This window comes from Pelobates fuscus, chromosome 3 (assembly GCF_036172605.1).
Source record: "Pelobates fuscus isolate aPelFus1 chromosome 3, aPelFus1.pri, whole genome shotgun sequence".
Lineage (NCBI taxonomy): Eukaryota > Metazoa > Chordata > Amphibia > Anura > Pelobatidae > Pelobates > Pelobates fuscus.
The window spans coordinates 61460839-61476284 of NC_086319.1; the positions used below are offsets into that span (position 1 = coordinate 61460839).

The 15446-nt window shown below is 39.2% G+C and overlaps 1 protein-coding gene across 3 annotated transcripts in view; it reads right to left on the minus strand.

The window, feature by feature from the left end:
• Positions 1 to 15446, minus strand: part of TMTC3 (transmembrane O-mannosyltransferase targeting cadherins 3) — a 94489-nt gene that overhangs the window by 54076 nt on the left and 24967 nt on the right. For all 3 annotated transcript variants that reach the window (XM_063447126.1, XM_063447124.1, XM_063447125.1), the window contains 5 exons: positions 7020 to 7119; positions 6412 to 6527; positions 5021 to 5193; positions 3586 to 3838; positions 1493 to 1641 (listed from right to left, as the gene is read on the minus strand). In XM_063447126.1, coding sequence (XP_063303196.1) covers positions 1493 to 1641; positions 3586 to 3838; positions 5021 to 5193; positions 6412 to 6527; positions 7020 to 7119 — 791 coding nt within the window. The remainder of the gene's footprint in view (positions 1 to 1492; positions 1642 to 3585; positions 3839 to 5020; positions 5194 to 6411; positions 6528 to 7019; positions 7120 to 15446) is intronic.

Below are 15446 nucleotides of genomic sequence, written 5' to 3' on the forward strand. Positions count from 1 at the left end.
CTACATTTCAGCTTTTAGTCTGAGCCAGCTTGTGGAGTGGATCAGAACCATGTGAGTGGATCCATTATCAATTCTTTCCATCATATAGTTTTAAATACATTACCCTGTGTATATATATTCATTTTTGTTTTCAGATATACCTACTGTATGTGCCAAATGTGGAAATCTGCTATTGTTTAGTGTGCTCTCACCATTTTTACTATATGTAGCCCTAGCCAACAGAAGACACCCTCATGAACCCAAAAGGTAGTAAATAGGAGAGTGTGTCTGTATTTGCGTCAGTTTTTTTTGTCTGTATCTTCAGGTGTCATTATGTGTGTCTGTGTATCTACATGTGTGTCGTTTTGTGTGTGAATCATTGTGTGTAACTGTGTGTCTGTGCATGTGCAGGTGTGTATATATCTGCATGCGTGTCATTATGTTTGTACGTGCAGGTTTGTTTAAGTGTCTCAGTATTTGTGTGTGCCTGCAGGTGCGTCAGTGCTTGTATCTGTGTGTCTGCATGTGTATATCTGTATATGTGCATACATCTCGGCATTCAAAACACTACACACAAATACACTGCCTGCTTTCAAACGTCAACACTACATAAAAGCACACCTCTGTATTTAAAAAAACAAATTTAAATCCATCCCTCCATTCAACAATCAACACAGCTTACAAACGCCAACATTACATACAAATACGCCACTACATTCACACGCCTAATGCATTAAAAACATGCTTACATTCAATCACGCAAACATTGCTCAGGGAAAAATACAACCTTACAAGGATGAGCAAATGCTAGAATCCCTGATGGCAAAACATTGTGGGTGTTGTACGACAGATGAGTATCTATATTTTTATCACCCTTACGAAAAAATTCTTGCACCTGGATCCTTTCTACGTTAGCTCAGCCACTGCCTCAAAATTATTCACTACACTGTCAATTGTGAAGAAATCAAAGTGAATTTCAAATTATAGAGTAAAAGAGCAGAATTTGGAGCCTTTACAAGAAACCATATATGGCAAAGGAAAATCTTAGGCCTAGCAAACTACTATGGATCTATGCATATTAAAAACAAAAAACACTACTAAAACATAACATTGCTGTTAACCTGTGGTATGAATGCATGGCTGCATTCAGTAAATCTATTGTTTAAACTCACTCACCTAAACAGTAGACTACTCTGTTTCTCCATAGATGCCAATTCTTAAAGTTACAGCGTCAACTGAAACATTTTTCTATAATTTAGTTTAAAAGAATAATACACAGATTATTACTACTTTTGTGTAAGTTATAGCACGTTGATCTGAACGTTTTTCAAATTTGTTTTAATAAACATTTCTGTAGAAATGTTTTTTTTTTTTTTAAGAGGACCAGAAGAAACAAGACTGGTCCTGTTAATGTTTCTTTTTATACATCCAACACTTACCTAATGTTTTTTTTTACAGGAGGCACACCACCTGTAATATAACTTATAGAACAAATCTATCCGAACATACCCACCTTCTGCTTGATAATTTCTTCCAACCATGTGCGACAAGCATACAGAATCCCATGCTTGGGACATACAATACTCTCTCTGCAACCACAAATCCAACCGGGAAAAAGAGGTTTGAGGCAGGTATGAAAGGCAATATGATCAGGCACAAAGACTAAAGAAAGAAAAATATATATATAAATCTACATACACAATAAACGCAGTGAGCAAGAGTATAAAAATGGTATTTAATACAAGTGAAAATGTCCAGACTGAACCGAAAATGATATAACTCTATATTTATTGAAAACAGATGTTCACTCTAAAGCAGTGTTTCCCAAACTTTTTAGGTTCATGGCGCCCTTACTATTTCAATAATTTTTCAAGGCACCCCAAGTCAAAACAATTTTCTAGGTTGTATATATGTACAGCGCTGTGGCATTTACTGGGCCCCTAATATTGGGAGTGGCACTGGTAGATTATTTAAAGAAACAATCCAGGCTTAATAACCACTACATTATGTTTTAGTGGGTATGGTGCCAGTAGTGTCCTCCCAATGTAAGTAGTCAAACTGTTTAAGTACAGTTTGACAACTTACCTGGGGTCTGCCCGGATAGTGGCTGTAGTGTGTGTGGTGCCGTGTGTGTGAGGGGTGCAATGTGTGTGTGTGTATGGGGTGCAACGTGCGTGTGTGAGGGATGCAGTGTGTGTACAGGGGTGCATTGTGTTTGCGAAGGATATAGTTTGTGTGTGTGTATGTGGGGCAGTTTGTGTGTGCGTGTGGGGGGGGTGCAGTGTGTGTGTGTGTGTGTGTAGGGGGGTCAGTGTGTTGTGGGGGGGCAGTGTGTGTGTGTGTGTGGGAGTCATTGTGTGTGTATTGGCGGGTCATTGTGTGGTGTGGGGTCTGTGGGGGAAGGAGGGCAAATTACCTTTGCCTGGGAGGGGGGACATTTCCTGCAATCCCTGGTGGTCCTGGTGGGGAAGCCCTGGTGGTGACAGTGAACTCTAGCAGCCTCAGGAGCTGCTAGAGTTCACACTTGCGAGATTCGTAGAGGAGAACCCGGCAGAGCTGCAGGTCAGAGCTCATGAGAGGAGAACCCGGCAGAGCTGCAGGTTAGAGCTCCCCCGGGTCCTCTCACCCTCCCTCCCCTGCCGGCTATCAGGAAAGTGCTAGCGGGCCGGAGAGGGAAATCTCTGATCTCCCCTCCGGTCCTGCAGAGCCGGCAGGGGAGAGCACCGTTCGGGAAAATAACTTGCAGCTCCCCTGTGTGCACAGTTTGGGAACCGCTGCTCTAAAGTATACAATTATTGTGTTTGACTAAGATGTTAAAATAAAAAGTATACTTGATACACAGCCATTTAGAGAGAAAAAAAAATTCTGGTTTGATATATTTAACATACAACAAACTAAAAAGTACAAAAACCACAAGTTGGAAATTAAAGAGAAAATCATTTCTATGTATTTAAACCCAACAACCTATATTACTACATTTATTAAATGAACACAAACATGTATTGCTGGACCTATAGTGTTAAAAACACCATCTAGCCCTCCTGATCCCCCCTTGTCTCCCTAAATATAGTAAAATCTTATCTTTATTGCAGTCTGCATCTGCTGCCCCTGATCTGCCTGCTTGGCTGACATAATCAGAAGTGGTGATCTGAGCCAATCAGGATTCTTTCTTATAGGAAAACATTGAATTGGCTGAGACTGTCAAGTAGGCATAGTAGGGGCAGAGCACGGCACAAGCCAAAGACAGCCCTTGCCAATCAGCATCTCCTCATAGAGATACATTGGATCAATGCATCTGTGTGAGAACAGTTTAGGGTCTTAATGCAGATGGAGAATACATTGAATGGCAGTACTGCACAGTGTGCAACACTACCCCAGGAAGCACCTATAGTAGCCATCTGAGGAGTGGCCAGTGGAGGTAACCACATGATGTAATGTAAATACTGCATTTTCTCTGAAAAGACAGTGTTTACTGCAAAAAGCTGGAAGGGAATGATTATACTCACTAGAAAAAAATACAATAAGATGTAGTTGCTCTGGTGACTATATTATCCCTTTGAACATAATACAAACACACACAGAATATAAGGAAGTAAATAATTTTACCATTAGCACAGTTTTGGAAGAATCTCCTGAATATCTGATACTAAACATCACCAAATATCCCAGAAGACCAAAGAAGACAAGGGTCGCCAAGTTCCGCACATCTAGAATTGATTCCACCAACGGAATAGTCCCCATAGTCCAATCACAGCAGAGTTCAGATGGATTGAGCAGAAGCCAAGCATTTACAGGGAGAAGGTAATTAAAGGTCAACTGTCTTGCTGGTGTTGAGCTGACAGCTGCCGGGTTATCAAACCTAAACCAAAGAAAAATTCAAACAGCACTGATTGCAAATCATGTATTGAATACAGCTGCAGATTTAAAAAGATAAATCTGGAAGACATCCATTTAGCAAATTTCTAGAGAACCTTGCATATGTAAAAGCAACAGGTGGTTTTGTTTTTCTTTTAAGAGTACAAAAGTAAGCATATACTTGGAAGCTATAATTTATTTGTGCAATCTTTAGAATATGTAGCCAGTAAGGCAAGATCAGTCCCTGCTTTTATTGCCTTAAAAATAAACTTATGTTTGGAACAGCAACAAATAAATATTTCAAGTCCTACTACTAGCCAGGTCCAAAGTTACTTGCCAATGTAATCCTTGGGGTGCACGATAAACTCACCATGGGTTAATTTCTACTAGGCATGACAAAATTTCTACTTGGTAAATGAAATTTTGATCCCTGTAGTATTTTACACACACACACAAATATAGTTTGCATAAGACAAAAAGCATTCCAAACCTACATCAACCACAAACTGCATGCTACACACAAACACAAAAATTCATATGTAACATACTAGAATATGCGTACATACTAGAACATTACATATATAGATATAATTTAATTAAACACATGTGTACGTTGAATTGGTTTTAGACACACACAAATATATCTTAAGTTAGGACTTAAACTGTCAACTTTACGTGAAAGAAATAAATCATTGCTTTTGTTACATTGTTATAATCATTTTCTGTCTGAGCAGTTGTGCAAATGAGAGAGACATGTGCACATACAAATACAATAATTGGACAATTTAGAAAATAAGTATTTAAAGGAACACTGTAGGCACTATAACCATTTCATCTAATTGAATTTTCGCTAGTGTCTGGAGACCTCTGCACTGTTCCTACATTCATTATTAAATAGTTTTTGTGCAGTTTAACACTGAATGAGGATCCCTATCCTTGAACCACTGGAGGTATGGTTAAGGCATTGATGACACTTTCTTGAAGCTATACCTGCAGTAGACAAAATACAGTCAGCTGACTCATTAAAATTCAGGCTAACGCGTCGTCATGTTGCAGAGAACTTATAATTAATAACAGTTTAATGCTTAATGGAAGGACAGCGCCAGGGGACTCCAGACACTATAACCACTTCAATGAGATAAAGCATTTATGTTGCCTACAGTGTCCCTTTATTAATGTAGCTTACCTGGTAAAGACTGGAAGCTGAGACTGGATAACCTGAACACGAACTACAACCAGGAGAAGAGTGCTAAACATCAACACTATAAGCTTCAGCAAGGTCTGGAGCATAGAGTAAGGAATGCTACCTTTCCCTACCATGATCTCTCTAATTATGTCCCACAGCAAAGGCAGAGTGTACTGGGAAAATGAAGAGAAAAAATATATATATATACACAAATTAAGAAATTATCTCATAAATTAAGCAGAAACCACAAAGTTTTATTTGTTGATTACACAATGGAAAATGAATACATGTTAATCCATTAGTAACATCACACTGAGTGTCAACATTTCAGACCTATATATATTCAAGAACGCTTAAGACAAAGAGCTATTTGCATAAAGTACATTATTCTATTACATACACACAAATATAGTTTGCATAAGACAAAAAGCATTCCAAACCTGTAATTGTTCCCTCCGGCAGCCATTCCTATGAGATGCAATTTTTGCGATGTTTTGTTTTTAAACAAATATGGTATTGCGTGATTATACATAGGTGTGTGCAGATATATGGTCTTTAATTGTGATACTGGGGTGGTCACATGATATTGTTCCCCATTTTAGGAAATCTGAACAAGTAAGCCTCTCTTTGGAAACTAACCGACATTCAGCACACAGCAAAGAAGAATCTAGTTACAAATATTAAAGTCCACATCTTTACTTGCTGCTTTTTGTTTTCTATTTAAACTAATACAATTCGGGGCCAGTTTTACACCTTCAAATTATCTTGGCACACAAATGGCGCTTGAGACCAAAGAGGGCTTAACAAACACAGCCACTCCATTTTTTGAAAAAGTTATTACTTATATGTATTAGTAAAACATCATAAACAAGGATGCTATATTGCACGTAATTTTTTCAGTACTAAAAAATTGTTACAGGTTTCCCATTAAAAAAATAAATAACCAGTTCAAACCTCATGGTTGCAGGTTATGTTGCTGTTAGGAGTCAGTTAAGCCCTTTAGTCTGGCAACTGCAAAACCACTTAATTAAGCACTGTTTATTTATTAGCTGCTAATTTGGTTACTACTCTCTGACATCACTTTTCCATACAAGCAGATATTCTTAATATGTATTTTGTTTAAAAGACCAATGAATGTATATAATCTTCCTAATATTACGTTTGCTAACTTCTAACAGACTCCTATAGAAAAGTCTCACTTTGGGTGATATTTGAAAATTGTAGGCTATACAAATGTTTTAAAATATTTTTTTGTGTGTGTGCGTGTGTGTGTATATTACTGAAAAGTAAGCAACATTATTATTTGCTTAACCTCTCTCGGCCTATAAGAATTTCAAAGTCTACCAAAGACCTCAACTAAATTTTTGTTGTTGTTTTATAAAATCTTTTACCCCTTGAGCAATGAATACTTCGTAGACACAACATATCCCGACCACGGTAATTCCCTGCTCTTTGCACAGGGTTGCAACAGCAACTAGAACTACTGCAACAGCAATTGGTATCCAAACTGCAAAAAAAAAAAAAAAAATCAATGTACACAAAAATACAATTGAAATTTTTCCATATTAACCAAAATATTTTACGATCATAAAATATAAATACTACACTATTACTGAAACAAGTAATATAAATGTCACAAAAGATTATGAATATCCAAGTGCAGCCACACACCTTCTAATCGTCCTAAATTTCCCCTCCAAAAGCGAAAGTCACATAGCCCATCCCTTTGCAAAAACATTCTAACTTTCGATACAGAAATACAGAGCCATATCAAATTTCCTAAAACATCTTTACAGTCCAAAACTGAATTTATCACTAAAGGAACCTACAAAGAAGCGTTGACTGCTATAAATCACATTTATATGGTTATGTATTGTTTTACTCCATAGCTTGGAACTTACTAAAAATGTTGCAATTTGTGTATTATGTTATACATGCTGACTACTGGAGTGTACTTATTTTTGTCTAACATTGAAATAAAGATTACAATGGTTGTTACCTATAGAATTGTCTGGTCCCTTAGATTTGGTATAGGAAAGGAAGGCAGCTAATAGGAATATAGAGGAAAGAAGTTCAGCTCTTCCAACCACCCCTGTAACCTGTAGAGAAAACATAGCATAAGTAACAAGATAACAACAAGAGCGATAATAAATGTGAAAAAAATAGCATGTGCCGAAATCTCTTCTCATGACTCCCAGAATTCACATAGGAAAATGATGAACATGAAATGGGCAGCAAGGGTAATAATATGAAGAGCCCCTCATAACTCCTCTTTGGTAGCAGACTACATTTTTTTCTGGGGTGACTGTCTGTGGACTGTGGGAGGGTTTCTACTAGGTAAGTGTCCTCCACAGAGTTCTTGGATATCAGTAGAACTAGATTGCAATGACAAGGAATTAGAAGGCTGGCAAAATAAAAAGGCGGACAAAAGCTTCAGGATGAACCCCAGAAAAATGTATTGCTTCCCTGCATCTGCTTTTTTGTACATTATATAGGAATTATATACTGCAATCTGGATAAGGTACAGGTCTTTGTTTTAGGTGAACCAGATATGGCTGAATATAATGCTCAGCCAAATCTACTTTCCCGTATATGCTTGCTGTATTCAACAATCCTCTTTGGCTTCTAGATTTATACATTGCTTCTGCGGACTGACAGTGCGACTGTGCTCACATTATGAAATGTGGGCAATATGTGCCAGAACCTCAATGTTGCCAAGAACGTTTTGCGCGTTTGAGTTTTTTTTCCCCAGTAGTCAGCTTCTGGGGAAAACCTTTTAGGTTCTTCCACACTGTGCCACAGGATTGGTTGCAAAATAAAATAAAATTTTAAATGAATCTATGCTAGTATAGAAATGATCTAGCCATAGGTGATATCCCTTATTCATTAACAGGAGGTGGAGTTCCCATACAATTTTGCCATTTGTCCCCACTGCATCAGGGCAGCCTGGTGGATCTAGCGGTCTTCCCCTGCATCAATGCAAAATACCCAGTGTTGCATTCGCAGAAATTATAAAACTATTTCGTAGCACACTCACTTTGATAAAATGTACTGTTTGAAAAGCAGTTTTTACTTTAATTTCAAGAGGGACTCATGCAGATGTTCTGGTCATTGGTGTAATTTTTCAAGACATTTTTTTTGACAATTGATGAATTAGGGGCCTACTTTTGTGTAGACTGTCATACAGGGAGTTATTTATTTGGGGGTGGGGGGGTGGGAGGGCACTGGGTGTTATCACTGAACTGAGAAGCTGTTCATACAGATTGTTCTTTATAATCCCTGGAGGAAGTTAGGACGGGGTGATTATGCCAGTAACTCCTAATACAAAGGTTTTTTTCACAATCCCCATCACTAGCATTGTGCCCCAAAAGTAATTCAGTGCTGTCAGTGGGGTGCCACATATTCTTCCAGCTGTAGTGATAATCAGGACTGGCTAGCATGCAAATTAGCTTGCACAGTCATGAGCTCAAACATGCCATCCATTATAAACAGGCTAAAACAGTGCGAACTGTGTATATTTAAACACCGGACCCGAACAGGACACCCAGCTCTTGAGAAAGAAACTGCTATGGTTACACTGCAGGGTTAATCCAGCCTCTAGTGGCTGTCTCCCTGACAGCCACTAGAAGCTGCCTCTGTGATTTATACAGAGTAAATCGCACTTATTTGACCCTGGGCGTCCTCACGGAGTCCAGTGTCAAAAAAGATCCCCATAGGAAAGCATTGAGCAATGCTTTCCTATGTGCGGGTTTGAATGCGCGCATGCCTCTGGCCGCGCATGCACATTCGCTCCACTCGGAAGCTGACGTCGATGGAGCAGGAGAGGTCACCAGTGCCGAGGAAGCTCGGCGCTGGATTAAGGTAAGCAAATAAATGGTTAATTAAACTATTTATTCGTGAAACAGGGCCCTAGCCACCTAAACGGTGACTAGGGCTCTATAGCGTTAGGAATACATATAAGATTCTTTTAATGTGGATTAAAAGGAAAAGTTTTCATTTTTTTCACTTTAAATACAAGTTGTTCCTGATTTCCCATCAGATTCTAAACCTCTTTAATTAGTTTTCCTGAACATTCCTCTGGAAAACAGAATTCTTCGTCTGAAGAATCACTAGTCATCTTCAACAGAGCCTGCAAATGAGGAATCAGAGCTTGCATCAGAATATTCCCAAGACCTCTGTCTTATTAGCCTGAGCTTTTACAGATGAATCCTGGGATACTGAGGCCTGTACAGACTGGAATGCTGCAGACTGCATATCAACAAAAGTCTGCTGTAATTTTTGTTGGAACCAGCTTAGGAACGTTAACATTTTTCGGATTCACCCGAAGCTTCTTTAGTACTGCTAGTACAAATCTTTCTTTTATGGCAATCTGGTATGGGTTGGCAACAAGAGGCACAGTCTAAATGCTTCGATTTAGAAGTGCATTTGCCTTTCTCTGAAGGTCTCTCCATAGCCTCAGGATTAGACATACTGGAGAGAAAGAAAAGAGAAAGAAAAGAGAGAGAAAAAAAAATCTAATTATAATAAAAAAAATTCTAAATTAAATATAATGAAAAGTATATCAGACAGGAAGCCATAAGTTAAAAGCAAAAGGTCTAACCTTAATGGCCTCAAAGTGTGCTGGAGGGCAGGTGAGAACACACTGGCAGTTAGTTGCTGCTGAGTTTTATAGCCTCCAAGGTGCTGGAAAACCAAAACTCAAAAAAAATAAAAACATTTTTTTTTGAATTTTGGAGCCTGAAATTCTGAAATCACATTGCACATGCGCAATACGTGGCGCGATTCCATGGTGAAACGCATCGCAACCTGTACGTGCGTTCCATTTCCAAGATCTTCCAGATTGTGCACACATGCGCACCTTAGCCTTACCCGGCATAGTATAGGCGGAATCTATAAGTATTGGTGGAACGCAGGTACCGACGTGCGTTCCACCTGTCCAAGCATGAAGCAAGCTCACCCGCCGGCCATCCTGAAGGGTAGCATCCGAAGGAGACTCCTGAGACGCAGCTCCCTCACCTTGCGTCTGCCTGGAAAGGGGTAAGCCTGACAATCTCACCTGCCGGGAGGCAAAGAACTAAGGAACTGTTGTGTTAAAGGCACTTTATAGTGCTAAAGGGAATTGGGGGGAGGTCCTAAAACATTTTGAGGGGTTTTCCTGCCTTTTTTCCCCTCCAGATTAGAAATCCCTGTTGTAATGCACTGCCTCTAATCTGAAGGGAAAAATGGGGGTATTTCAAGGGCACTTAGATTTGGTGGCTCTCTTGTGCGCCATGCTGTGATGCTTGGAGCAAGGATATGACGTCACACTAGTCCCGGCATCACTAAACGGTGCGCGAAGGAGTAGAGGAAGATGACAGCTGTAACACTGGACACCACGGAAAGAATCCACTCTAGCTCTCCTACAGGTAGGGAGGCTGGAAGGACATAAAATAAAAAAAATTATGAGTGTGTGTATATATGTCTTTTCGTCAGTGAGTGTGTGTTTGTTTGTATGTCAAATCAGAGTGCGTCTCTTCTTGATGTGTACATTTTAAGGAAACACTATAGTTTCATGAATATTGAACTTGTATTCCAGTCACTATAGTGTTAAACTATTTAAGTGACCGCCAATACCTCCAATCACATGAGAAAGGTATTTTTACTCATCTTTTTCCCCAAGCTGGTGTCGCCATGGGTGGCCCCACCTGCATCAAAGACGGATGTCTCCAGTCCCACAGAAAAGCATCGGGAGACACTGCGCCAATCAGCATCTCCTCATAGAGATGTACTGAATCAATGCATCTCTGTGGTGGACATTCAGTAGGTGTTGCACACTGTGCAGCACTTGACTATGAAGCACCTCTAGTGGCCGTCTGAATGACTGTCCCCAGATGTGTTACTAGGCGTAGGCAGCAGTGTAAACACTGCCTTTTCACTGAAAATAGTATTTATGTTGAAAAACCTGCAGGGACAAGCTGTAGACACCAGAACCACTACATTAAAGCAGTAGTGTGTTTTTTGTTGTTGTTTAAATGCTTTATTGAAGTAAATTGATGCAGGCATATGAGAAAAATACGTCGTATCGAATACATCATGGACCGTTACTAGGTTAGATCAACAGATAATGAATAAATACATAGATATAGTGTTCAGCGTGGAGAAATACACAACAGTACAAATATTGTTCAAGTTAACAAAGAGGTACACTCAATTTGTGTATGTATGTTTTGTCACAGTACGATCAAAATGGAGTACATCAGACCCAGATACAACTAAGTGTATAGTGGGCGTATTAATCGGTGTAGCAGGTGATAACAGAGTGAGACAGTTTATCCATATGTGAATTAGCTCTTTTGCTTGTCTCAAATGAGGGTGTTATGAAATATGAATGTAAAATATACTAAAACCTCTAGGAAATATAACAGAATACAAAACTTAATAGCAAGGCTCTACATGTGCTCCTCTGTCAAGACTTCAACAGGAAGGCGATGCTCCCTACTGCTCCCGTTCCTCCCCAGCCTCTCTCTGGCCCTCTGCTATCCCCCAATGTTATGAGGGAACAAGATATGTGGGATAGTGGCGGAGTATGAGTGAGAGGTACAGTGGGTGCTGCAGATTATTTTCCAGTTTAGTGGAATCAGGAGGTTGGCTGCTGTCAAAAGGTGCACAAGTAACATTGATGTGTTTTTAGGTAGCGGTATGTGGAATAGGTAGAATAATATGGGTTTTGGGTGCAGTGATGGTGTGGATCAGTTTTGTGATGTGTTCCCAGAATCTAATGGTCGGACACGTCCACCATATATGGGCTAAGGTGCCACCAGTCTGATTGCATTGCCAACAATTGTTGGGAAGAGGGTATGTAGATGAGATGGCAAGTAGTGCCACCTTGTGATTCTTTTATTGTTTCCCTCCTGAATGTTAGAATTTATAGAGGACTTGTGTACTTGGTGAGAATATTTGTCCACTCCTCCCTGGAAATATCTATTGCTAGGTCCTTGGCCCAAGAGTGTGTGAAGGATGAGAGTGCATGGTGGAGGTCTTGGCGAAGAAGTGCAGTAAAGACGGAGAGGTGTTTGTGATCTTATGTGCCATACAATGTGTTTCAAAGTGGGATGTGTCTCGATGAAAAGCCTGGAGGAGATGAAATGTGTAAATTGAATATATCTAAATTGTTGCAGGGTTGTTGTGTTACCCTCATGTGTCAGCTCCTGGAGTGGAGTTGTCCCAGTAGATTGTTGCATTGTACCCGCGTTTAGGTATTTGGAGTCATGAAACACCTCGTATGCGGCGGGGGAGAGTTCCGGTTGAAATAGAGGGTTTTTGGTTAATGGGTAAACAGGAAACGGGTGGAGGGAGATCGATGAAAGGGGTCTCACACCCAACCAGCTCCTCAAAGTGGGGATAATAGTGGATGAGTGGTATATTGTGGGAGTACGAAAGGCCTGCCTGACTTGTGCCAAGGGATGGTATACATTGGTACCTGCAACATAGTATCCTCCAGTTTCACCCATTGTTTAGTAGTGGTAGGATCTGACCACTCGTAAACCCTGGTAAGAAATACTGACTTTGATAGGTTTCCAGGTTAGGAAGTTAAAGGATCACAATAGGGACAGGAACACAAACATGTCTCCTCATGCCTCCATAAATATATCAAAATCTTACTGTATTCAAGCCTGAAGCTGTAACTCTGCATGCTGTTTGCCTCAGAAAAAAAACAAGCAATCTGTAGCCATCATTAGAAGTGGTGGCCAGATCCAATCACAATGCTTCCCCATAGGATTGGCGGAGACTGAGGTAGAACAGGGGCAGAGCCAGCACAATTCAAACACAGCCCTGGCAAATCAGCATCTCCTCATGAATCAATGAATCTCTATGAGGAAAGTTCAGTGTCTGCATACAGAGGGAGGAGATACTGAATGTTTGGATGCATTTTAGGCATCCATGACCCAGGAAGGATCTCTAACAGTCATCTGAGGAGTGGCCAGTGAAGTTATCACAAGGTTGTAATGTAAACACTGCATTTTCTCTGAAAATACAGTATTTACAGAAAAAGCCTGAAGGTAATGATTCTACTCACTAGAACAAATCCACTAAGCTGTAGTTGTTCTGGTGACTATAGTGTCCCTTTAACCCCTTAAGGACACATGACATGTGTGACATGTCATAATTCCCTTTTATTCCAGAAGTTTGGCCCTTAAGGGGTTAAGCAGTAGTGGTTCTTGTGACTAAAGTGACCCTTTAAGATCTGTTCATTTTGGTTGTTGAAAATAATGCTTGAATAGTTTTAGAATAAACCTGGCTCCTAACTTTTTTAGCTGGCTCCTAGATTCAAAGCAAATATGTCAAGCCTTGCCTCAATCCACCCCCAGTTTCTACTTGTACTCACAGAACACTACACCCAAATAAATACAAATAAACAACTACAAGGTATTTATGACACTATACTGTTATTTAAAATTAGAAAGAAAAAAAAAAAGTCAGGATAGGCAAGACAAAACTAATAAGGGTTTAAAAAAAAAAAAAAAAGTGAAATTAAAAAAAATTAATTATATATATATATATATATATATATATATATATATAAATAAATGCAATACTTATGTATTGATCAATCTGAACACTGTATTAGTACTGATCAGCAGTGAGGGGGTTAAATAGAACAATTAAAAAAAAAATGTTTTAGGAACATTAGAAACACGTTGTTAGAACATGTCATCAAGTACTGAACGTCATTGACTTTAACGGCGCAAATGAGTTACTAAACAACTTCATGAGGATTATCATCATCATTTATATAGCACCAACATATTCAGTGGCGCTACAGTTATAAAATGGAAATATTTTTAAACTCTGAATTTTAACACTAATCAAACCAAAGAGTGTGAAATTAAATTAAAAACAAAGTCAATACATTTCTGATAAAAACATTGTGTTAAACATTTGGCATAATTAAAATAAGTCTATAAATCCTTTCCGTTTGTAAATATAGAATAAGAATGGTCTTCTAGTGCCCTCTAGTGGTGAATGACTAACAAAAAAATTAAATAAAACAGTTCAGAATGTGGCAATATCACAGAACAGAGCAATAAAATGTACAAACATTAAATTGTATTTATTTTACCCCATGATCCCACAGAACAATAGCAATATGTGCACACATACATAGATATAGGCACAACATTTCCCTCCCCCCCTCCTTTTTTACAGTATTGTCATTTTCAAGCACTGTATTCATGCCTTGAATTATCCATTGGATGACCAAGGATTTAACGGGACACTATAGGCACCTAGACCAATTAGACTCATTGTGGTCTGGGTGCACTGTCCCAATCCCCTTAATGCTGCAATGTAAAATATTGCTGTTTTAGAGAAACTTCATTGTTTATATTTTACAGTTAAGACTGCCACCTAGTGGATTTCTCCCAGACAACCACTAGAAGCTCTTCCTGCTGTTTCACAACGCTGGATGTACTCACGCTTTGTATGAGGACATCCAGCATCTTCAAATCCCCATAGGAAAGCAATGAATCAAACATTAGATCCCCGACACTGGAAAGAGGTAAGTGTTAACAGGGTTTTTTGACCCTTTCAACATCAGGGGTAGAAGTGGACTTTAGGGCATTACCAACGCTATAGTGTTCCTTTAACATTCAGCTAAACTGGGTCATTGTCTTTATTTATTTTTAAGTTTTATTTATTTTTAAGTTTCATGTTAAATAAAACATTTGGTGTGAGTTTCATTGAGTTCCTACTCTGCTTCACAGTTTCAAAGCTATGCACTAAAATTGCCGCGTTTGTTATGCTTGTACTATTGGTTTTCTGCAAGTTTACAATACATGTTAAAACTACAAAACAATGTATATACAGTGGGACCTCAGTTTACAAACGACTCGGTTTACATAATTTTCGGTTTACAAATGAAAATCCATTGAAAATAATGCCTCGGTTTACAAATATTTTTCGCAATCCAAAGCAAGTTTCCCCAGGAAGCATTGCACCTGGGAGGTTTATAGCACCGTCCCCCGTGCATGCTGGAGCCTGTGGGTAGCACGTGGCGTTGAGTGTGGAGGTGTTGGAGCGGCTTTTGCATCGAGTTTTGGAGCCATTCTGGAAATTGTTTTCAGTTGTTTTGGGACTTTTTGGTGCATTTCTCAAGCTGTGGAAAGGTAGGGAGCTGAGCTTTGTCGTTTGCATGCCTTTTATTGTGTGTTCTGCATTGTGGGCTGGTTTCCATGTCACCTCATTTTGATTTTTTTCTGACCTCCAGAACGGATTAATTGGTTTTCAATACATTCCTATGGGACACCACGTTTCGGTTTACACATTTTTCGCAATAAGAAACATCCCGGAGAACGCATTAAATTTGTAAACCGAGGTGTGTGTGTGTGTGTGTATGTATGTGTGTGTATGTGTATGTGTATGTGCTAAAAGGAAAGCTCCAATAGAT